The 24,105-nt window shown below is 45.5% G+C and overlaps 2 protein-coding genes across 6 annotated transcripts in view; one reads left to right on the top strand and one right to left on the bottom strand.

Moving 5' to 3' along the window:
* The window catches only part of LOC120896086, a 71,045-nt gene extending 62,490 nt beyond the window's left edge, over positions 1–8,555 (bottom strand). Inside the window, exon 1 of the mRNA XM_040299925.1 lies at positions 8,493–8,555. Coding sequence (XP_040155859.1) covers positions 8,493–8,545 — 53 coding nt within the window. The 5' untranslated portion in view covers positions 8,546–8,555. The remainder of the gene's footprint in view (positions 1–8,492) is intronic.
* The window catches only part of LOC120896085 (disheveled-associated activator of morphogenesis 1), a 57,786-nt gene continuing 36,703 nt past the window's right edge, over positions 3,023–24,105 (top strand). Inside the window, exons 1-2 of one of the 5 annotated variants that reach the window (XM_040299923.1) lie at positions 3,023–3,388; positions 4,987–5,307. In XM_040299923.1, coding sequence (XP_040155857.1) covers positions 5,260–5,307 — 48 coding nt within the window. In that variant the 5' untranslated portion in view covers positions 3,023–3,388; positions 4,987–5,259. Of the gene's footprint in view, positions 3,505–4,986; positions 5,308–24,105 lie in introns of all 5 variants that reach the window. The other 4 variants (XM_040299919.1, XM_040299918.1, XM_040299921.1 and 1 more) reach the window with 4 other exon arrangements.

Consider the following 24,105-nt stretch of genomic DNA (forward strand, 5'->3'; position numbering starts at 1 on the left):
CGATGCACTTGTGCGAAGGGACAGCAAAGCGAGCAAAAAACAAAAACAAAAGGGAAACAAACAGCGACAAAAATACACCACCCGCTCGGGGAGAAAGTTTTCTCAAGTGTCCAGGCCGGGAGCTGTCCAGAAACCAACAAAACACACACACACATAGCCAGACATTCCCATACCAAAACCAAAATAAAAGAAATTCAACCAGACCTGACGTTTCGTCACGGTTGCTTTTGTGGCTTGTGGGGTTGCGTCCTTCCCCGGACGGCGATGAGTAGCTGCGGGAGTTTCTTCTGCTGCACTAGACGGGATGCCAGACATTTAAGGTGCAATCCCAAACCGGGAGATTTGTCTCAGTGCTGCATCGTAACAGTGTGCAGGTGATTATTTTTCTGCAATGAGCGCTCGCTGGCCGGCCTGCTGGTTGCCTTTCTTTCCCAAATTCACAAGACAATCCCAAGCAATGGGGCTAGAGCTACTGCTGCTGCTACTGCTGCTAGCCAGCATTTAAGTGACGACAGGAAGAAAATGCAATAAAACAAACACAGCAGACATAAAAATCATGGTGCATTTTGTTCGTGACCATTTGCCCCGGCCATTTGGCTGTATTCTGTGGTGGAGAATGTTTCGCTGCACATAAAGCTGGGCACGCTGGGTGATATTTGTTCGTGCTAACTACATTCCGAAGGAGAAGCGCAAACGTAAACGATCGACCACTGATGAGATCTTTTGGCTAGTTGATGTTCACTATCGAAAGAAAGCTATAAAATCGTAAAATCGTAACCATGTTTTCATTCGATTTGATGAGTTTTCGTGACACTTTACCGGTACACGATTTGAGTGCATTTTATAGGTTTTTTTGTTTCGAATTTCCTGTAGCATATTTGTAGCATGCTAAAAATGTCCAATCAATTTGTCTAATAAGGCTACAACAATACTTCTAGCGTTTGTTACGAAATTGTGATAAAATGGTGGTTTTCCGTTCGGATAAAAGCTAAATTTAAAATAATATGTTTGTTTTCTGTTACTTGTTGAAGTCTTTGGAACAAATAAGACCGATTATAACTACAGTCACTGTTTCTAACGTCGATGGTGTCAATGCATTGTAACATACAGTCCCTTAGGATGGTTTATTCAAAGGTTTGATTTTTCATTTCCTTCTAATAATTTCTTTTTTTTTTTCATAGTCCCATTTAATAGTACATGACGATTTCACATTTTTCGTTGATTTCCTTTTCTTCAAAAAGTAGACCATCATGAAATGCTCCATTAGTTTGCTCGATCGTCAAACTGTCGCCTTGTTCGGTGATGAATGTTTGTTGTGCTGTAAAGGTGACAAAAGAGCGGGATGATTTTAACGATGATAAATTCACCCTACAGTGTGTGTATCTTGGTCATGGCATCAATTTGATATCGCGGACATCGATGGAAATAACTCAATTTTGTGTTAGTGCTATGAATGTATTGTTTGTTTGCTCGTGTAAACGATGCATTGTTGTGTTGGGTCACTTATCTGATAGATGATATTTATCTATTTTCTGATTGTTTGCATTTTTTTTTTTGACAATCGGATTAACATGAGTAGTGAAATTCTTTTATAAGCCCATTTTTTCACCAATCCACTAAACTACAATGTCATGCCTTCTTTGCTGGGGAAATTAATTATCCATTTGCTGTAACGCGCCCTTGCCTTACCCGAAGAAGCAATTAATATTTCTTTCTCGCCCGCGTTGATGGCGCGTTGATGCAATCTGCAGCTCTGCTTGATGCATTGTCGTGATCGTGACACGATCGGCGTACACTTTACCCTTGCCGAAGCGGACGTCGCACTGCACGCATAACACTCAGCAAGTACAGGCGTTAACGAGTGTGTCACCAGATTTTACCAGATGCCGCATTTGCTACCTTCTTCCTCGAGCGATCCTTATCGGTCGTCTTTCACTTCACCGCCGGCCCCTGCTTCACTCTGCTACATTTCCTACCAATCATTCCTGCTTTGGGTCGCTGTAAGATGTGTTGTGTAAAAGACTTTCCATTTAACTCCGCTGCTGGGTCCGTACAAGCACTTGAGAAGTTGATGGGAAACGGTATCGGAGTTTTTTTTTTTTTCATTTTGAACACCAAAACTCTATCGTCTGTGTCGCGAGGTTAACTTCAAAGTCGATCATGGGATTGCGCTTCTCACGGTCACTGAGGTTTGGGACTGCGTGCATTAACAAGATCAAGCGAACGAAATAAACGAAAAAAAAGCAAAACAAATTTTATGCCGGTTGCAATCAATTGTGATCCAAGCTGTTGATGATACAAGCAAAGCATGCAATTAAATGCACTTACCACATAAACTCGAAGATATTTGACAGATATGTTATCTTTTTTTATTAAAAGAATGTGCACATGTGGTGACCAAAAGACCTGAAAACAAAAACATCCCTTTTTGTTTTTATTTCACAAGCAAAGTGAAGATTTGTTTATTTAACTTTTAGAGTTTTTGGATACAATACTAAATTCCTTGTCCAATTATTCATCCAGATTGTTACATATTGACTAACGTTTTGAATTGTTGCTTTCGCTTTTATTATACCTTTTTGTTTCTTAAATTGTTTGCTTTTTGCAACTTTGCATATTTATGTTGCTATTTTCTTTCATACTTGTCTACATTTATACACATTTGTGTTTAATTTTTGTACAATTTGTGTGATTTTTTTCTTTTATTAGACAGTTTTTACTTTTATTACAACTTTTTTGAGTACTTTTCCACGTTAATAATGATAAAGATAATCAAATCTCCAATTCCCTCCAAACGACGTGTAAATTGCACTTTAGCTGCAGATACTGCGTGAGTTCCACGTGCGAGATCACTTCTATTCGGCATCACCAGCAACCGCGAGAGTGAGTGCTGCCGTGGTGTGTTGATCGTGTACCGCAGTCTCTCCGCAGAGCCACGAGCGCTCGTTCACCTGTATACACCGCGGTGGCGCTTTGCACCACCCTCAGAGCACCAATCGGTGTGAGCGGTTTCGCGCGAACCTCTACGCCTCGAACCTAGTGCACAGGCAACACGCTCCGTGCGCAACATTCGGTTGTTTTCCGTTGCGCGGTTCGCATCGCAGAAGCGCAACCCTGCTCGCGGTTTCGGTTGTTTTGTTTTCGTTCGCAAACAGTACACATTTAACAGAATACCGCGTTCAGCAGTGAATTTATCGTACAGAGAAGCGAATCGTGCAGTCGTGTGAAAAAGACGTACTCCACACGATGCACCGGTAAAGTGCATTCACTTTCGGTATTATGGAAGGAGTGCACTAGAATATTCTGTGGTGTGATTGAGTTCAAATTGTTGTTATAATGTGAATGTAAAGTTCAGAGCATCGTGGTAACGTACTAAAAATTGCTAATGGTGAGCTTACACAACACGTTTCTAAACACGCGCTATGTTATCATCAGCTGGTCCCAGTGTCGAAAGACCATTTCCAAAACCGGTCACAGGAGAGCAGTGATTCCGGATACGCTACGGTAACAACCATCATGGGGTGGGCGCGAGATTTGCATCAATTTGCAAATCCGTTTCCCATGCAATCGATCGATCGGGACACGGTAACCTTCCAGCTCCGGTCAGCATCCAAAAGTGTCACGGGGTACGTGTGCGAGGGGAGTGCGAGTGATACGTGCATTCCATTTGATCCTTCGTCGAAGACAAGTGTTTTGATGAAATTTGAGACCACTTCAGTCGAAAGAAAGTTCAACCCACGGGGCACGGAGTACAACATACATGGTGGGACGTCGTCTAGCAGCTGATTTAACGTTGGCGCTAAGCTGTGTTTATGTGTGAGAGTGCGCGTGTGTGTGTATGTGATCAAAAATATAAAAAGAAGACGACGTGAAAAAAAAACGCATGAGCTTACATCTACATATAAATCGTATTACACCGGATCGGAACGAAAGTAAAAGTCCAAAACCGGAGCTAATCCTCCCTTCAGGCGCACCAGAGTCGCGCGCTCCCGCAAATGAGGGACCTCCGAAAAACCGGAATATCGAACCGGGTGGACGGATGGCGATGGTTTTTTTTTTTTCTTCTTTTTCTTGTAAGCTAGTGTGGTGTTGCGTCGTCTTGCTAGCTGGTGCGTATGTTGTTTCACGCTCCGAGTGAGACTCGGGCAGGTTTGGGGACCCTCATGCAAAAGGGCGTTAGCAGGCTCCGAATCTCAATAAAACACGCGGACACACAATCTAAATTAAGGAGCGTCGCACCAGTTACGGCCTGCTCTGCACAAGACATTGCGGGAGAGAGATTGCCTGTCGCTATTGTTTTGCCCGACACGGGCTGTTGTTGTGCTGTTATCGATAATCAATAGACGTCGTTTTGATCGTCATCATCTGGCAACTGTCAAAGCATCAAACCCTTACCCCGATGAGGTGGAAGGAAAACTGTTAAGTAATGGATGCGAGACAAGAAGCTCGATAGCTTTGAGTTTTTGGGCAAGTTTTCTGTCCACACCCAGTCCACCACGGGTGCTTTGGTGGCTGGTGCGTGCGCCCTTCAAAACCAAAGCTGCACACGAAACCGACGCCAGCGGTACAGCTTCCAAGCTGCAAGCCGTTTTCATGTAACTGTTGATGTCGTTATGAGTTTTGGGAAGTAAAACGGGTGCACAATGGATGGAAACAAAAGCCACCCAGGCCTTGATAAAAGGCGCGGTGCTGTATGGTACACTTTTTGTTCCGATTTTTAAGTAATGCTTTGCCAATTCCCAACCGGAAGCTGTGCCGTGTGATTATGTCAACGATCATTTTGGGTTGTTTTTTTGTACTCTCCTTTCCGTCTTGTGGTTCGGTATTGTTTTTTTTTTCGAAATGTTTTGTCCATATCAAAGCAGTATGGCTTGATCGTGCCATTACACGCGTTGCCTTTCGGGAAAAAGCTGCGGTGTTTAATTGTTAGATGCTTTCTTCGGTTTCCTGATTTCTCAAGCTCATTTTTCCGCCCATCTTGTGTAGGAGCGTAAGTGAACCAGTGAGTGTGCGCGGTAGTAAGTGTTTCGATTGAGTGAAGTTGAAACATAGTTTAGTTGCGCAGTAAAATCGTAATCTTAAGCACACACACAAAAAAAAGTGTAACAGTAGTAGCAGCGGTTTTGGTGGTTTTTCGGTGACTAGCAAACAGTGCATGTTTTGGGAAATAGAAATTCGTCACCCTTCTACGGCAGTAAGACGGTGCGCTGCAACATACATACATCGGCTGATCTAAGTTCAACGATAAACAGATTCGTCATGTGCAGCAAAAACAACTTCAACATTATAATGGAGAAAATTAATACGGTAGGTAGAACACGGGTTGGATTGGAAAAGCATCTTCATATAGTGTAAGATAGCTTAACTTCGTAGGTTATTAAGCGTATATATAACGCGGACATATCCGGCCTATACAGGCTTTTGAGACTTAATTCATTGCCACACGCAATCGGTCCCTTCCTTGCTACGGGGGGACGGGTCCATTCTAGGCTTGAACCAGTGACGGGCATGTTATTCAGTCGTTCGATTTCACGACTGTACCACGGGACCGCCTCAGAATCGATAATACATAGTGCAATAAAACGAATCTGGAAGCATAGGAGATGTTCTCATAAATCCCATTCTAAAATTAATAATTATATTTTCGATGTATATTCCATATTGATTATGCTTATTGCCATATGCTTATTGGAAAATTGATAAATTATTGTGAAACAGTTAAAAGGTCTTATATCAACCAGTCACATATATGCCACAACTAAAGAATGACACCAAACAATTGACGCAATAATATTTGCCTTTTTTGCCTCTTTCTAAATAAATCCGATTAATCCAAATCGAAATCATCGACCAATCACGGAAAATGAAAACAACCACGGAAACAAATCTATACCTGTTGATATACGCGAACAATCAATCCCATCCTGATCGATAAGCATCACTGTTGACCTTTTCCCACAGCTGCATTCGAGAACTAGCCAACGAACATAAAAACTCCTCGTCAAAAATCTTTTCGTGAGCGACATTACGTTGAACAAATTTTCATTCCCTTGTTGCTGGCGCGAAGCAGCTTCGATTCGCTCGCAAACGCTCCCTTCCAAAACACTTGTTCAACTGTAGCAATAGCACAAAAAATAAAGAGCAATTTCCGAGATTACAATCTCCAGCATGCACTCCACCACCACCACCAGGCGTAGAAGGTGGTTGGTATTCGTGCAAAAAGGTGGTGCCCGTTTACGTTCGATTGCATTGAAAAGTTCACCGCAATCTGTCCGCGACCGTGCATCTCGATCCCTTCCCAAAACGGGGATCGAAACCCACGAGTACCATGTTCTGGTGCCGACGAAACGAACAGCAAAAAAGAATTTAATTTTATATGGAAATCTTCCACCACGTGCACCGTGGGGCTTGGTACAGCGAATCGTAAGCAGCCCGCGTCAGCGAGTCGTCACAAATCCTGGATGCCGAAGTAACCGAACGCGTGGCTTGCGCTCGCAACGACAACGGGAGCAGAGGCGCGGAGAATACGCAACACCGAGGCAACGTCAACTGATCTGCGGATTGGCGTTGAATTCTTGCCACGGGGTGGTCGGGGCAATCACGGGGAAATGCCAACCGAACCCAACCCAAGCGGGTTTCGCGTTGCTTTGCCTGGCGGATGGAAAGCAACCGTTGACGAAATAAGGCGCACGAGCGCGCACACTCCCGCTAGAATGGTGGTTTTGTTACACCCCAGCCACGAAACACCTGTCATGAGGATCGCGAATGAGGCAAACAAAAAAAAAAGCCCACGATGTGGCGTTTCTCGTCCGTCTGTCTGTCTGCTCCGGTGGTAGCGATCGCGTATTGCGTTACTTTTGCCGCTACTTTTCTGGCGGTACATTTGTTGATGTGTTTTCCTGCAAGCGCCTCCAGGGATATACCGCTGCTGGGCTGCTTGCTACAGTTTGGTGCTGCTTGGTTCGCAGCTACTAGATAAAGAGTACAAAAAAAGCTCCTTGCCCGGTGCTTGGTGCCAGCTGCCCAAGCTGCCGTACTGTCATACACTCACGCACCGGATAAGAAAAACGAGAAGAATTGAAACGAGTTTACTATCAAAGATTCCGGTGCTGGTTGCAAACCATAACAAGCAGGGTAATTTATTGCGATCAATACCAATTGTATTGGCCGCCTGTGCTGCACAGAATGATACGATCCGGGTATTCTTTTTTGATAGTCACGGTGATCATACTCCAAAAGGCAACACTTGTTTTCCTTTTCGAGCATACATTTCTGTTTTGTTTCACATTTTCGCCCGTTCCATGCTTCTGTTTTCCCCGTGTAACGCTTGTAACGGAGCTTGCTGGGGGCTATTATCTGCAAAGCAAACGATCTCGATGATGTCGAAATGGGTGAGATTGTGCCGGGCGTGAGCGCAAGCGAGAAACCCCACCACCGTTGAATTAACGCCCCAAACCGTTAGTAATTTTCGTTGATTATTTGTTTTATCAACGCGAACCCCCCAAAAAGTTTCGAAACTTGCTACTCAGAGCTTGGTTTCCCGTTTTTCTCACCCAGCCGAAGTGTATTCTTTAACTAGTTTTTGCTGTCTCCCTGACCTATCTTGGCCAGATTGAATTTGCCAACTTTTATTTGCTTCAGTCCACCTTTGAAAAGCTTTGTCTTTTTTTTCCTTAAGCGTGCGCTAATGGACTCATATATATTTGGCCACTAAGCGTGAAGTACTTTCAAGTGTATTCTTTAACTAGTTTTTGCTGTCTCCCTGACCTATCTTGGCCAGATTGAATTTGCCAACTTTTTTATTTTTGTTTCAGCCCGCCTTTAACTTGAAAAGCTTTGTCTTTTTTTTCCTTAAGCGTGCGCTAATGGACTCATATATATTTGGCCACTAAGCGTGAAGTACTTTCAAGTGTCCAAGTTCCCGTTGGCGAGATCCCAAAATAGGGTTACACCGTTTCAGCAGACTTTAAGCATCTCTTCCGTGGCGGTACGCTTGTACGCGTCCTCCAGTGCTCTTCATCTGGGTGAAGAAAACTCCCGCCCGTAAGGCTGATAAACATGTTTTAGAAAACTCTATCTGCGTTGGAGCAAACATTTGATCGGAAGCATCTTGTAAGCGATGCTCACTTCCCTCGCTGTAACAAGAGAATGTGCATGGTAATGAGCAAACGGTAGAGCATTTGGTTTTGTTCGTCATAAAAACGGTAAAGAAACACTTATTTTTGGCTGCTGCTTTGTGAACGGTTTTGGGTTGCTCTCTTGTTTTGTTGTGCTTCCTGGTACCATCTATTGCAATGGCTTCAAATACTGATTTTTTGGTTTGTTTCCTAAATGTAGGTCACCACCGTGCAGCAGAGTGTATGCACCTGCCGCATCGGATGAATGAATATTTATTTCACGCTAACATTGAAGGCGTCACTAATTTGCTACCGTGACACAGTATTGGCGGAAGGACGGACGGCCAGCTAATTAAGCTCGAAAAAAAAACTCACCTGCCACAGCTTGATGAAAGATATTGCCAATGTGACACATTTGGAGCGCTCATAATGATCTGAAAGCATACAAAACAAAGAGATTCCAAAATTCAATCGTTATTCCGGTGTGTATTTTTGCCATAATTAAAAGCAAACAAGGAACTTGGTCAAGTTTCGATCCGTTCCTTTCTTCTTTTCCCCCTTCCCCTGTGAACCCCTGGTGGACTGTACTGTATATGCGCACATGGCAGCAAATTGTTATCGGAACAACCGGCAGTGCTGTGTGGTATGTACCTGCTGGGGAGCGCTGTCATAGTCGATGCTTCCGATACTCGATGAGCAAACTCGATTGCCACTCGGCCCGGAATTTCGTGCTTCGATAGTCACCGTACGAATGTGGACGATCGACGGTAGCAAATCCAACCGCCACAAACACATAGACACAAAAAAATAGTGCAACTCTTGCCTTCTTCCATTACTTCCTAATGCGTCACCGAAAACAGTGCTTCCTATTTCATTTGCTTCCATCGCACGATCGCGAACTGAATTCGATGTACCGAAGTGGGAAATGGAAGAGCAGGAAACAAAATCACCATTAACACCAGAACATTACTGGTACCATCCAACTTTAAGGAAAAGTGAAACATGTGTTACAGAAAACCAACCACCGGCACTTTCTTCTGGTAGTAAATGTTGCAATGTTCTTGAGCTGTTTCGCGGCCATTGATTTCCCTTGGGCCCACGTTGGTTCGTTTGTTGGCAACGGCAGGTGCAACACGGCGCGAAACAACGGCATGCCAAAATCCATTACCGGTTCAATGCGTGAAGGAGTAGGGAGAGGCTTTTTTCGTGATCATGCGCGAAAACATGATCAGAAGGTCGCTTAGCTTCGACCGGCTGGCTGTAAGCGGTTAAAGGCGATTTCGATAGCTTGAGTGATGTAGCGGATTGATGATTTAATTGGATGTGGAAGATGCTGATTGCATTTGTGTAGCGCGGCAAAATCGAGCATGTATATGGAGGAATGTTTTTTTTTTTTTGCACTGATGAAATGTTGAAGATTAAGATGATGATATGTATAACATAGGAAAAAAAAACGACAGTTTATGTTATTGTGCTCATGAGAAAAAACAACTTAGTAATATTTTAATATTATTTTTCTTTAAATTGCCAGCAAATTAATGAGTCTTTTATACTATCTTTCAGCTATAATACGCAGAGTTGAAATATTTGGCCAACATTTTTCCTCTAAACTCAAAGCTTGTCTGAAAACAAAATTGGCAATACAAATGAGAGACGGTTTCAAAAGTAGATGCTGTAAGCTAGCTTTCTCCTATCAGTTAATTTCACAAGCATGAAGGCTGATCGAGCGATGAAATGATGTTGAAAAGGTTTTACCGACATCTTGCTATTTCTTAACTTGAAATAGCATACGATTTTACCGTTTTGTTGGACATATTTATAAGCGAGAAGTTATGGAAAGACCATAATCTTACATTAGAGCCCTACAAAAATGAAACAAGAATTAAAGAATTCTCTTTACCTTTGCCAATTTCTATACAACCCTGTGACCCAATGTCACAAATTAGCCCTTTCAGAATATTTATTGTAACTATTGGATTCTGTTCTCAACAGCTAGCAAAATGCGCCCCATCGCAATTAGTTGCTTGTGTATCACCTTGTAATGAAAACTCAAACAAGCATCATTACCAACCATCCCACGACACAACACGACCGTAGAGAGCAATTTCCAACAAGAAGAAAACAGACCGCACAACCAATAACCGATCAATTAGAAGCATTTAGCACCGGATGAGCTTGTTTCGCTGGGCTGCAAATGTTTGCCATCGCTATCGGTTTGTCGGCTCGTTTCTTGAACGGTCAACTCACTTTTGGCTCTCCAGCTCCAGCTGAACCTACAACAGTGTGACCTCCCCCTATTCATACTCTTTCCACCTCTAACCTCTTGCATCACGACGTGTCCCCCGCTAGGGGGTTGTTGCTTTTGAGTGCCGAAGGACAGCGGTCACTCGTGGCGAAATTGGCCATCGCAATTAGGGTGCGCAGATGAAACACCATTGTCCGACGGGCAAGCAGCAAAGCGCTCGTACGGCCAACGATCATGAGGATGCTGGGGGGACGCACGGGTGAAACTTCCTTGAGAATTTCCTTTCGGAGGAAGTTGCCGTTCAATTGCTGGTTGGAAATTGCATATCCTACAATTAGAGCCAGTACTTGCGATCGGAACGTTCGGAAATGACGCATCCTCTCGAGCAGGGTTGCGATCATTGCGCTGAATATTTGTAGAATCGTAAAAATTATGTACAAATAAGTACTTGGGTGATGTTTGTTCGCATATTTAGAACCCAATGCACCTGCGTTGCGATTCGAAGATCACAATTAAAGCAATTAGAGAACTATATGCGATGCATTGTAGTGTACAAAATTGCTCCCAAAATGCTACATCAAATGGTACCGAGAGGGGCCAATTCATCGAAATTAAACCCGTCCAGCGTAAGCTGATCGGTTCGGACATTATAATTAATTTAATAAACTTAAACCCTCCACTAGCGCTAGCAACGCTTCACCAACGTTCACTTGCGTGAACGCATCACGTTCACTTCGCTGGGAACGGCCAAAGCCTGAATTTCATTAATTTCCAATGCTTTGTAAATTTATTAATTTTTTAAACCACCAGAAGCTTCCCACCAGAAGCAGATAGGAGGAAAACAACAACGAGTCATAGTTTTTGCTTTTCTTTTTTTCCTTCTCAACTATTTCCTTTTCGGTTGCCTCTCGCGCAAGCATTCTAGAATGGAAATTATTAAATCACTTCATCCAAAGCCCGATTGAAAACTGCCCATACCTTTTGTTGCCCCGTTTTAGGTGCCTCCGTTTCGAATCCCACGACAATCCGGTCTTCGGGTCCTCTGGAGGTCACCGAAAGGCTTTGCGAAGTAGGCGAAACCTTAGGCCGGTATTGGCAAACGGAATGTGACATTCGTTTCAGCCGTTGGAGTCGTTCACCTCGCACACTCGCACCGAAACGTGCATCAGCTAATGTGCACGAGTGTAGTGGCACAGGTAGGGGTGGGATATATACGCAACGCCAAAAAAAATAGCACCCCAACTAGAGTGGGAGCTTACGCGTGTGGCGTTTATGTGCAACACTGTGCAGCTTTCCACGCGGTAGCTAAGCGCATATGCTGGCTCCACTAGTTCGGGAAAGAAGTCGCCGATTTGGCGGTATCGACGATAGCGAATTGATTGCATTCGCTTTTCAGGCCGTCTTTTTTTTTTTGCTGTAAAGAGTTATGTTTCAATTCGTCGGCGGAAGGTGCTGCTTGCGGAATGCGTACGACCCTGAAGCTTAGCAACACACGTAAACTGCGTCTGTGGCAATTTTTGGTGGATTAGTGGAAGCAGCAAGAAATCCAAAGTACCCAAGCTGGTGACACATTTTGCTTCGTTTACACTAAAGAAGATTGATTTGTACTTGCGAAAAAATCGCTCTACAAGCTGAGCTTGGGAAAAATTAATTATTTGCGTTTTGCTTCATATACACACTTCCATATAATCGTTCCCATTCGTGTGTATTACTTTTCAAGGCGATTAAATTGCTTCTGTTACACTTCCCAAAGTTCAAAAGAAGCCACGAGCTACAGGTTAAACGTAAGCTTAATTACATTTACCAAGCCTCACTCGATGCTTTGGTCGCGTTAAACCTTCCGCTTTCACCGCGGTCGAAAGAAGTGTGCCTGCGTTAGGTGCAAAGAATAATGAGTAGGGCACCCCCCAAATATGCACCCACTAACATAGCACAGGAACGCACCGCCGTGCCACACGCCGGGTTCAGGTAGGAAAAATGGAACGGTAAGCCCAACCAGCCCCATTCAATCCATCCTCCACCTGTGCAACCCGGCAACGAATTTTTGCGTGAACAATAAAGAGTGGAGTAGAGGGTCAGAAGCAACAACAATAAAAAAAGAACCAAAATAGATCGCTCAAACTAATTTCGTACCCAGATTATGGGCCGGGAGGAAAAACAGGGGCACTTGCGCCGGAGTTATTTACGTGCGTTTATGAACGCATTCATCCCCAGCAGCCGGGAGAGGTTCGCTTCTTGCCATCTTCAACTTGCACGCGCTGTAGAAAAAAAGGTTATCGCTGACCTAATTCATTTGTGCTGTGTGGATAAAGATCATTATTTGTAATAATCCCACATATCCCCACCACCAACTGTTCCGATACTGAGACTCACCCGGGAGGCGCTCTGGATGAAGTGCTGGGTGCGTGTACCGCCAACCGAACGTAAAATGCACACGATTCATGTGTACCACCACGGCGAGAGGTCGACGGCGATGATAATGAGGCGATGTGCACGATAACTGTGAAGAGAGCGAGAGCATACGCCGCGCGCCATGCTGCGATAACGAGCGCAGCGTTGTTTTGAAAAATTGGTTTTCCGTCTGAATGGGCTGAAGGAGAATCATTTCTATCAGAAGTTTGAATTTTCACCACCACTTTACCATGTTGTGATCTGACCTCTCACCAGGTCATCCAAGAGTTCGGGAACAGGTTACGGCACGCGCAGCAAACAACCTTGCGTAATTCAATTACAAAGATAGCGATCGATGCATTCCTATCTGCCTGCCGAAAACCTGCTCCCTACAGTTTGTCTGAATGGGTCTCTGAAGCCGAAGTCTTAGGCCCACAACGCATCGCCGCTAAGTGTTCAGGCCTGTAATTCTGTTGTTCTATGCGCGCACGCGCCTATTACGCGCGGGAATTCACTTGGAACGAGCAGGAAGCTGACTTCGACGCATCGTTTTCGTTCACTAGAGCTACACGCCCTTTAAGACCCGCAGCAGTGATGGGCTGCTCTGATGAAGAAACCACTTTCCACACCGCACATTGTATGCAAAGTGCGAAGGGGCAGGTCCAAGATCTGAGTCCGAGACAGCGTTATGCTGACGAAACGAGATCCCACTTGTTTGTGTAAACCCCCGTTGTTCTGTATCGCGTTGGCATTTGCAGCTCTTGAAGAGAGCGCTAGTGCACAATACAGCCAATTCTAGACGCCCGATAGACGCTAACGCCTTCATTTCTCGCTCGTTGGGCAGCCCGTTGTTCAAAACGGGTTGTTTGTTAGTGTGTTTACTTGTTGGCAGGTTTCGTACCTACCACACCGACGAGGAGTGGCCGATCCCAGGGCAAACCACTGCCACCAAGTGGTTTGACAATTTCAAATCGTCCTCCCATCGGCTGGCATTAAAATTGAATCCCGGACGTCATAAATCATGGGCGATAATCCAAAACCCCAGCACAACGTCCCGCGAACGGTACCAATCATCAGCTAGCATCCCCTGTGCAAGTGCATCAGCGGTCTCTAATTAACGGAAACCGTTGCGCGCCGTGTACCGTGGACAACAAACAAATTGAGACGTTTATCGCAGGATTCTAGCACTGCCCACGTCAATTACCCGCAACAGTCCCCCGAGGGCTTTTCTATCCCACTACCCACACGAAACTCTCTCGAGCTGAAACTTTGGAGTGCTCGTAAGTATGGTTAGAAAACCTGCACACGAGTTTGCACCCTGCAACAAGCCATTCTAAAGTCATCCGGCGTTGGCGTTGATTTGTTCCAAGGTTTCCTGCCACCTTTATCGGTTCGGCTGTATCTGGTGTGTACAACAGGAAGTGGGACCCACATTTAAACGCCTCTAGAAATTGTCCCGAATGTCACCCTTAATGGTGGCACGATTTATGGCCTGAAACAAAACGGCTCCTCTTGAAGCAATCTCTTGCGGCGTGTTTTCTTCTTCCGATTGTCTCTTCTAATTTCGGGTTGGCGAAAACCAAAAAACCACACTAGACTTGCAGGCGCCACTAACCTCACAGACTGCTCTGGAGCATCTTACTTTCTTACCATTCTCAAACATGCCGCTCAGGTTTCGGGGTGAACACAAATTAGAAGCGGGAGAAATTCGACGACACGCTGCTTCCTGTTGTTTTGATTGAGTAATTTAGAGAGATCCCCTGTTGCCTTCCATCTCGCGGGGGTTTTGGGTGTGTAAAACACACACAACCACAACACTTCGTGTCAATTCTTGCACCGCTTTCGGTTCCATTCGTTGTGTGAGGCGGCAAATGTGCACTTACGGCTTGTCGCATCAATCAAGCCAGCGAAACCTGGGTGCTCTCGAAACGCCACGGAAATCCAAGGTAATTTCCATGGCAGATGACACCCGACACCTGAAGGTGAGCACTCTAGCGCTCACTAGACTTACTAAGAAGCGGATGGGAGAGAGAGATAGAGGAGTAGAGGAAGCTTTAATTAAAATCGCAACATTTTGACCATCGCCTATCCACCCTGAAGCGACACTCAAGCAGATGACACCGTGGTGTTGAGGCACCATCATCATCACCACGGTAAATAATGGAGTGAAAACATCAACCTCTAAGCCCAACCGTCCGACTCGGACTCGGATGCAATGAATGTACTTTTGCTTCCCGTTTCTCATCGCACACAGCTATTTTTTGGTAATCATTTGTTGATGGCAGGCAGGTTTTTTAAAAAATACTAATCGCCTTTACCTTCAGGGCTTAAAACACCGTTTCCGCTTAATTTCACCATTTTACCACTTTCTAACCATCTATTGCCTTTTTTTTCGCTCTTTTCTACAGGTAAGCAAAACATGGACCTTCGCATACAGCTGCCATAGAGATACTAAGACGCTTCCACGTAAGTCAACCATAACGGCTGGATATTCAACAGCAAAATGATCGTCATTTGACATGTCAGCTGGCTAAACACCAGCGCAACTTTTCAGCCCAAACTTTTCCCCAAAGCAAAAATCAATCAAAACTACCCCGAACTGGATCGAGGTCACTGGGTTAGTACGCTCTTATACCTTCCCAGAGGTTCATTTCCTTACCCTGCAGCTGAAATGAGATAGGTTTTTTTTTGTTGTTGTAGCAAATCAACTCATTTCCGTAACGGCCAATTCGTACCTTAGCGACCTTAGTGTAGCGGGCAATGATCGACAACTGTCATCGAGCAAATTTGAAATTTCTATTAAACGGTAAAACAAAACAAAAATCCAATTCTGCAGCAATTGATCGTTAGCAGACAAATTTTGTGTAAAGACAAGACGAGCTTTAACCATTGCCGTGGCGGGAGAAACGGCTTACAAACAGAAACGTCTTAATGGCACACCAATCAATCAGCAGGAGATTTACCATCGCAAAGGTTGTGTGTTGTGCTGGTGTGCCAACTACAAGCTCATCGCGTGCCACACACAACCCCCGACAGACAACTCCAACTGGACAAACAGAAAGAAAGCAAACCGCAACGGCATTTATTTACCCTACAACAAACGCGTGTTTGCCGACACATTCGTCGTTTGATGACCGATTCCGATTTTTTGGCACCTCGTTTCACACCTCCCACCCGTTGGTGTCGTCTGCTTCGTGTTTGCCTAAGCTCCCACGTCCATTTCATTAGCTACCAATTTCGCGGCGTGTCGCAAAGATGGACGAAAACACATTTTCTCCCATGTTTTTTTTTTGCTCTTTTCTCTTTCCCGGTGTGCTAGGGGTGTATTTTCTACGGGTGATTGTTTCGTTGCACGTGGGAAAGTATTGACGATCGTCGTTTCTCACCTTCCGCGTGCAAAACGCTGTGCTCAGTTGGTGATCGTGTTTGCCAATTCCGCGCACGAATGGTGGTGTCTTTTGCAAGGTGCCGGCAATGGGAAGGGTGTAAAATTGGGGCTCAACGTAGGAGGCTTATTTCGTTGGTAGGGTCGCGTGTGCGATCTTCATTAGGGCGTTGCAGTGCAGAACGTGAGCTAAAGCAATGAGTGGGTCAGTAGCTCCCAAGTGTACACAATACGAATGCTACCGGGTCACTGGGTGATATCCGATGCATTTTGTGAGCGCTTCAGAAATGGAGTTGAAAAGCATATCGAAGTCTGGTTTAATATGTCTGCTAATTGGTAACAGTTAATCTCTTTGTAAAGGTAATCAGTTTCACATCTGATTACCTCATACAACGGTCAATTGAATGATTTTGGTTGTTACGACACTGTGTTGGAAGGGTTTCGAAAGTTCGATTTAGTATGCCACATGTGTAACAACAGAATCTAACATGATATTATCGTTGGACCTCGAGTTACAATCTTTTTTGGGTTAATTAAACCTTGCAATGATTACTACTCTCACACCAAAGGGCTCAGATGCCGTAACAATGTGATTGTTGTTTGCTTATTATGTTGTCCCAACTAACGAGAAAATTAATGAATTTATTCATCGTAATGTTTTTTTTAATAACTCCATTTTCATGCACTAATAACAGACTCCGTTTTATTGCATCAATGTATCTTTCTTTAGTGTCTAACTATTTATCTTAACAATCAAACAATCCTGATCACACAAACAACCTTCGATAGCTTTACATGAATTCATTCTCAATGCAACGCGCGATCAAACACTTTACGGGTTATCGAAAGATTCACGGACACAAGCGACGAACCTGAATCGATGGTACGTGCCATCAGACTTTCAGCCTTCCAGGGACATGCAGACACCAGGGTTCTTGTGCTCGTAGACCACCACCGGATGAATCTGTTTGCCCCGCTGTGTGGCAAGGTCCTACTCCACAGCGGAATCCATCGATTTTACCGCACTCACATGGGTAGAGCAAAAATCGAAGATGTTTCATAATTGAACGTTCAACCGTGCATGGCCATGAATTTGGTTCGTCACTTCCGAATGCATGAGATGAGCGAGCTAAAACAAAACAGTATGCAGAGAGTGAAAAAAGCAGCAAAAATCGCTTCCCCCCATTGCACGCTGGCTGTTCTGTAATCCGTCACAATGACCACGAACGAAAAGCAGCATCGAGCACGTACACAACGCAGACGCACGGTGTAGATCGCGTTTTGCATTAAGATCGCTCCTGTGTCTTGTTGCTGTGTCTAGCGATGTTAAAGCGATACCCACGACCGGATGACGCTCTTTTTGGCTCGTGCTAAAAATGCTTTAAGTGGTGCGATCCCTTAAGTGATGGATCCGATCCGCACATCGTGCCCGTTGACGGGTGCCGCATTGACGGTCAAATAAAACCGGCGTGTAAAAAGTCGGATTTTTTGTCGGTCCTACAGCTTTGGGCTACACGGATGGATTAAGCTACTTTATTGTGTGATTTTTTGTATTTTTTGTTTTGTGGTGTCATTTGTAGTTAAAAGCTTCATCTTAAGGGGGCTGTTTTTTCACCTGAATTTCAAGTCTTTTTAGCACTCATGATACTGTTATAAGGTGTTGAAGCAAAACCCTTTTTTGCTTTGATGTTAATCTCTGTTTGGTAGCCCATTTATTGTTTGACGTTATGGTTTGTCACCAGATGTCCAGTCCATAGCTGTTACGAATTTGTTTGGAATAGCAAGCATATCACCAACATAATGACGTAGCATAGGGATACGGATTCTAATAAATAAAAAAAAACTTCACTATGCATGTTTCACAATCAAAATGTTTTCGTGGCCTTATCTTTCGTCACAAATTGATAAAACGTGTCTCGTTCAAAACCAAGCCTCCACTAGCCCGATCGGTCATCCCGGTGGAAAGTTCGGATATCCGTACATAAACACACAAACATGTACACATACACAGACACGATTCGGGTTCAGGGTGAACTTTCGAAACGGTTAGATTGTTGCCCCTTTGCCAGCCGTTGACCTTCCGGGCACGCGGATGTCTTCGGATGGGCGTCGGAATTTCTCTACCGGAGAAGATCACCCTACTACACACAGCATGGGCCGTTCAAAACGCGACCACAAACAAACGTGAGCAGGCAACTGATCTCCGCAAATATTTGGCGCCTTCCCTCCTCTTCTACTCCTTTCTCTTTCACGCTTGCATACGAAAGCGCTTGCCACTGGCCAGATTCAGAAGCGATGGGTTCACCGTCAACGAAAGCGAAATTCAGCCACCGAACCTGCCCGGTTCGGTCGCTGCATCTCTGTCACTTCCTCGGGCGTTTGGCTGGGTTCAAAGTTTTATTTTTAACTTCGCTCCTCTGGATCCTCACTCCTCACTAGCTCCAGGCTGTAGCAGCTCTTTTGGAAAGGAACCAGTTTTCCGGCACTGTCTCCATCGGCCTGACGCCACTGGTACGCCGTTACATGCAACATCTTCCCCGCGAGTGTGCCGTACAGGAAATGTAGGGGGTTTAATGTGTCGAACGGTTTTATGCTCTCTCGAGAGGATACATGCATGTGTGTTTTGTGCTCAGATGCTTTTTGTGTGTATGTGATACTATGTACAAAAAATAGGCATCAACTGTATGTAAAAGATAATAAATAAAATCACACAAAATAAACCTTTTCAAAACACAGCAGCGGCTTAATTGCACTTCATGCACTCTCCTGCTTTCGAACAGCTTGGGAAGGGAATGATAAGTAAACGAACGACAGATAAGCTGTTTCCTTCACTTTCACTCGCTATGCGACGAAGTAGCGTTATTTCACGGTGTCAATTACTATACTTTCCACGCTAGGGCTAGAATTATTGCACACTTCAGATGCATCAAGCCCGGGTGTATCAGCGTCATTCCCGTGTTTTTTTGCAACATTTCATCCGTCCCAGTTTGACTTCCACGTTCACTGCAGATGATTAACAGATACGATCTATCTCAATCAAAGCGTATCGCTTTGATATGATACACCACCACTCTAGAGGTCAGCTTCCAATCAACGCAACAGTAGATTGCGGCCACCAGCTTCACCAGCTGCCCTCTTAGCTGCGGGCAACCGGGCTCGTGAGCGCATTCCGGAGATTGTGAACGAATATCAAACATAAACAGACACACACACACACACACACACACACACACACACACACACACACACAGACACCCTTCAACAAAGGTGCAAAGCATTCTCCCGCGTGGAGATAGAGCAGTGTGTTGCATCCGTACCCCGGTAACCACAAAAAGGTAACGAAAGTGAAAGGTTGCCCAGCATTCGAGGGGAGAGTTCGTCTTTAATTGATTGAGCGTTTCTCGTATCGCCGCAGCGTGTTGCCGTTGGTGGTTTATTTTTCATCCCGCTGCAGCAGCGTTCCCGGTGCCCTGTGTGGGAACAGCTGACGAGCGTGCGTCACCAACGCTGAGGATCAGCCGCCGCCCGGGGGGAGGATTTCTCTAATTTAATTAGTGACTCCCGCGAACAACACACGCAGGTCCTAACGCGATTCCCTGTCTGTTCCCAGGAAACACTCCAATAGCTGAGCCCCTCGAAGCTGTTTCGGGGAGAAATTAATAAAAGCTTGTTCCACGGTTGTTTCGGCTTTGATGAAGGTCGTATTGGGATGGTGTAGGGCGCACAGTTCGCGCATCTAAACCATATCATCCGCCAAACGCATTCCTGTTGGCTTCCGCAATAACACCGCGCAGCCAATCTTACACACACACACACACACTCACACCCAACACTGTACCGCCAGTCGTGGAAGTGAAGGAGGCATTCACTGTGCCCTTCTGTTGTTAGTCGGTAGTGTCAGCCTCGTCCGTGATGCGGTGATTTCTTTCAATGCTAATCAACACGCCCCAACGATACCGATGCAGGGGAAAGTGACCACCGGATGAGAATGGCAAACGTCGCGAGCGCATTCACACACACACATAACTGAGGACCCACTAAGGAGAGTGTAGTGCGCCCCCGTTTCCCAGTCGGAAGAAAGTAATGCCGTAGGTACGGCTTCAGCAAGATGACGAACGCTGAGAAATTGGCAGTCCGAACGCCACCGATTTTCGTCCGGGAAGCGGAGCGGCTCGGATATCACTCCAGTACAAAAACCACGAATGGTCGTACACCTCTCTCTCCCTACCTTACTCCGCCCCAGTAAACCAAACGGGGAAGGGCATCAGCAGCAGCAGCAGCAGCTAGAAAAGCTTGATTGAGTGGCCGGGTGTGCTTTGTGTCACGAGGCGGCTTTCTTCTTGGGTGCAACATTGTGCACGATGATATCGTGTGTCTCGTGCACACGATGTCGCGAAGGGTAAGGGGAGGGATTTCCCCGACCCGAGCCTGGCATAATGGCAAAGCGAATAGTCGTCCGGTGATTTGATTGAGTGATACACTTTTCATAATTGACCACACGTACTGGCTGGCTGGCGTGTGTGTTTGCGGCTGTCTTCTCCGTTGCCAGGCTCAACGGCTCAACAACTGTGAAACACCGATGGCAGGTGAAAGCCAAGTCGTAGTATTCTGCTCGATCCTTTCGACTGGCTGAGCGCTACCAAAACCTCAGCATCAACTATACTGCAGGACAACAAACAGTCCTCCAAACGAAGTGCCGTGTGTCTGTGTGTCGAAGTCGGAACTTTGACGGAACGGTCACATTGTCGGTTGCCTAAATTGCCCTTTTGCTTTAATTGGCCATTTACATCCGGGGTTCGTTAAGCGATCCGCGGGTGAGATTTTGCGGTTGCGATTGAATTAAACGAACTAAACCGCGTCGCTGGACAAAGGGGATCGGGAATCGCCGGGAAAAAGCAGCGCTTTCTGGCGTGGGTTTGATAAAAAGACGCCATTGTGTGGACGACTCCATATCGCCAAAGGGACGGTTTTCATGATGAAAATAAAGAAATAACCCTCCTCATCGGTGAGAGTATTTGTCATTGAACATGAAATATTTACCACATCAGCCAACATACATATGACTTCGTCTAAAAAAAAGGGCAATACAAAGGCGAAGGATAAACTAAAGGACGCTTGCATACGGTCAACCAAAGAGTTATCAGGTCAACCAACCAACAAAACTTCCAACCAATTCCAGTGGTTTCCCTTGAATACCGCGTGGTTCTTCCTTATACAGGCATAAACTATCCCGCGATCAGCGCCTACAGCTTCTCGTACCGCCAGACCCTCATTAAACTAGCCCAAGGAATTCCGTACACCGGTGAGGAACTGCGCGCCACTCAATGTCAGCAACATTTCGCACTCTGGTATACTGCCACCCCTCCGGCTCCAATCGAATGCCGCTTGAGCTTCTGAAAACACTCATTACGTTTTGCGTTAATTTCTTCCATGCTGACACGGTCAATCGGCTTTTCAGATCTTAATGTGCAGTTACTTTCAATTTCACCCGTGCAACCCGTGCAGGGGGGATTACGGCACAGTTCATCTGATGATCTCACGAGACAATAAGCGGAACAGACTTAGGTGGTGGATGTGTTTTCAGTGGGGAACGTTTAAGTGTGCGCGCTACTCGGTCAAAGAATGGCCACTAGAGCAAAGGAATTCGTGAGCGTAGCAGTGCTGGGCATAGCTTTCTGAGCGGCCAACCTGTCACTTAGTCGTGATTAGAACCGGCGACTGCGCCACCTTACTTCCCGCGTCATACTACCCAAGACAACGTATTAGCATAGCAAAAGTAATTAGACAAATTGCTTACTATCGGCGGGTCGGTATCGATCCGATCGCTGATCTGATCGCCACTACCACCACTTCACGCCTGTCTCCGCGATCGTGAGGACACCGCTGGCCGTAGATCAAAGCAGGAAGCTGGATCGCGTACGTACAATCAGTGGCACCTCGAACGCGCCCGGAGCGACAAAGCGGCACTTTGTTGAATTCCAAATGAAAGAGATCCATTACCTGTCGCGCCTTATCGGACATTGCAATCGAATGTTTGACGCAGTGAGCAGACTCTGTAGTACGCTGGGTCCGCTTTTCGACAAGCAAAACATCTGCCATTCTGGTCTGTCTGTCGGTGTCCTTGCACCGGATTCGTGCACCAAACGAGTCGGCCTACGTCAAGGATGTTAAGTTTGGGAACATATTTTGGGCTCGTCCAAATCTGGTGGACGAATAAAAAAAAGGCGAGCACCAAAGCGATCTTTACTTTTCTCACGTTTTATGGACTAATTTGTCTGTCAAGGTCCATCGTTTTGGAAGGATTTGGGTCTTTGCGGTTTTGTTTGGCGGATTTTGTTTTTGTTTTTGCTAATGATGCTACAGGCCGATAGGCAGTTACAGCATTTAAATAGCAAATCTATTTGCCAGATTGTGTCGCTGTTTCTGCAAAAACGTGATCGCCGGTGTTTGGGGACTTTGTTTTAATTAAAATATTAATATGTTTCATTTTATCGGCCACGCGCGCCAACTGATAGACACAAATGTATCAATAAAGAATAGTTAACGCCTTTATTCACCCATGAATCCATTCCATTGCCTAAATGTTTCGCTCAAGCCATTTCACAATGCGAAAACGTTTCTGTAACGGTACAGCATGTGGCTGATGCTTTGAAAGATGCCTCTATCATCGTTTTGGGAGGGTTTTGTCTGCTTTGTATGCCGACCTTCCGGTGACGAAAGGCGTATCTTTCGCCGCTTTTCGCTCTGCGTGATGCATTTCAGCAAGCGTGATTCCAGCGAAAGAGAAGTAAGCGGCGGCGGCGTGAAAAGATGCAAAACATGTGGAGCAAAAAAACATCGACATCGGCGGTGAAAAGGGAAGCGAAAAGGGGGGAACCGTTTTTGTCACGACAGCAGCAACTCCCTACTACTTTACCCTATCGCTCGTCTAGACAGTACAAAACGGACCGGGAGGCTTAACCTACCGTCACGAAACTGGGTGCCGCCAGAGGGTTCACCGCGCGAACCACGATTAGTTGCAAGCGACGCTGTGGCGCCTCCGCATTATGGATGACTTACCGACTTAACACTGGGTAAGTCGGGAGAAGGACAAAAAACAAACCGCGTTAAGCAATATTTGACACATTAGCAAGTGCTTACGGACGGGCTTTGCAGAAAGTGTACTTAGCCGCTTGAACGAGACCGAGTGATGAAATAATAGGGCAAAGATTACAAATCGGTCGTGTGTAACGACGCAAAAGTTCATGTACGGGGGTGGGTTTTTTGTTGATTTTAAGTCGGCATGAGGAATGTCCTTGTCGTTTATGGCAACACATTTTATTAGTTTAAGCTGAGAGAATCCCACCGGCTGTCCTACTTCTAATCGCTCCAGGCACTTACCATCTTACGCATCTGGAACGGATTATTGCACCCGTTTATAACAACCAGCTCACGTATAATCTCGATCGCAACCACCAAGTCCCCTCACGAGAGATCATCACTTTCTTCACGCACATAACACATTTTATGGTTTTTACTACAGCAACCTCGTACCGAAAGCAACGCCCCAACCCGCCGTGCTCATTAGCAAACCCTCGACCGCTTCATTACGCGAGCGGCACGCGCATCGGGATGCAATAAAAATCGAGCCCTCGAGGCCCAATTTTGCGACGACGCTTCCAACCCGTCCGCGGCGTTAGGAAAATTGGCCGTTGCAAGGTGAAGCACCAACCAAAAAAGAGAAAAAAACACATGCAAAACGAGGTCAAACGTAACAGTTTCGGTGGAAGGTTTTTTTTCGCTGTAATAAAATTATGATTTCTCACACATGCTTTAATCCATGCAGTCTGTAGTGCGCTTTGCGAGGGGAGAGTGTATGCAAAATCGATCCTCCAAACCCTCCCGCTGCTAAGCCGTGTCCAATCGCTCATTAATTGAACCGTGAAGATGTCGTGCGGAATGGTTGTATAACCGTGAGAAATAATTAA

Source organism: Anopheles arabiensis, chromosome 2 (assembly GCF_016920715.1).
Source record: "Anopheles arabiensis isolate DONGOLA chromosome 2, AaraD3, whole genome shotgun sequence".
NCBI lineage: Eukaryota > Metazoa > Arthropoda > Insecta > Diptera > Culicidae > Anopheles > Anopheles arabiensis.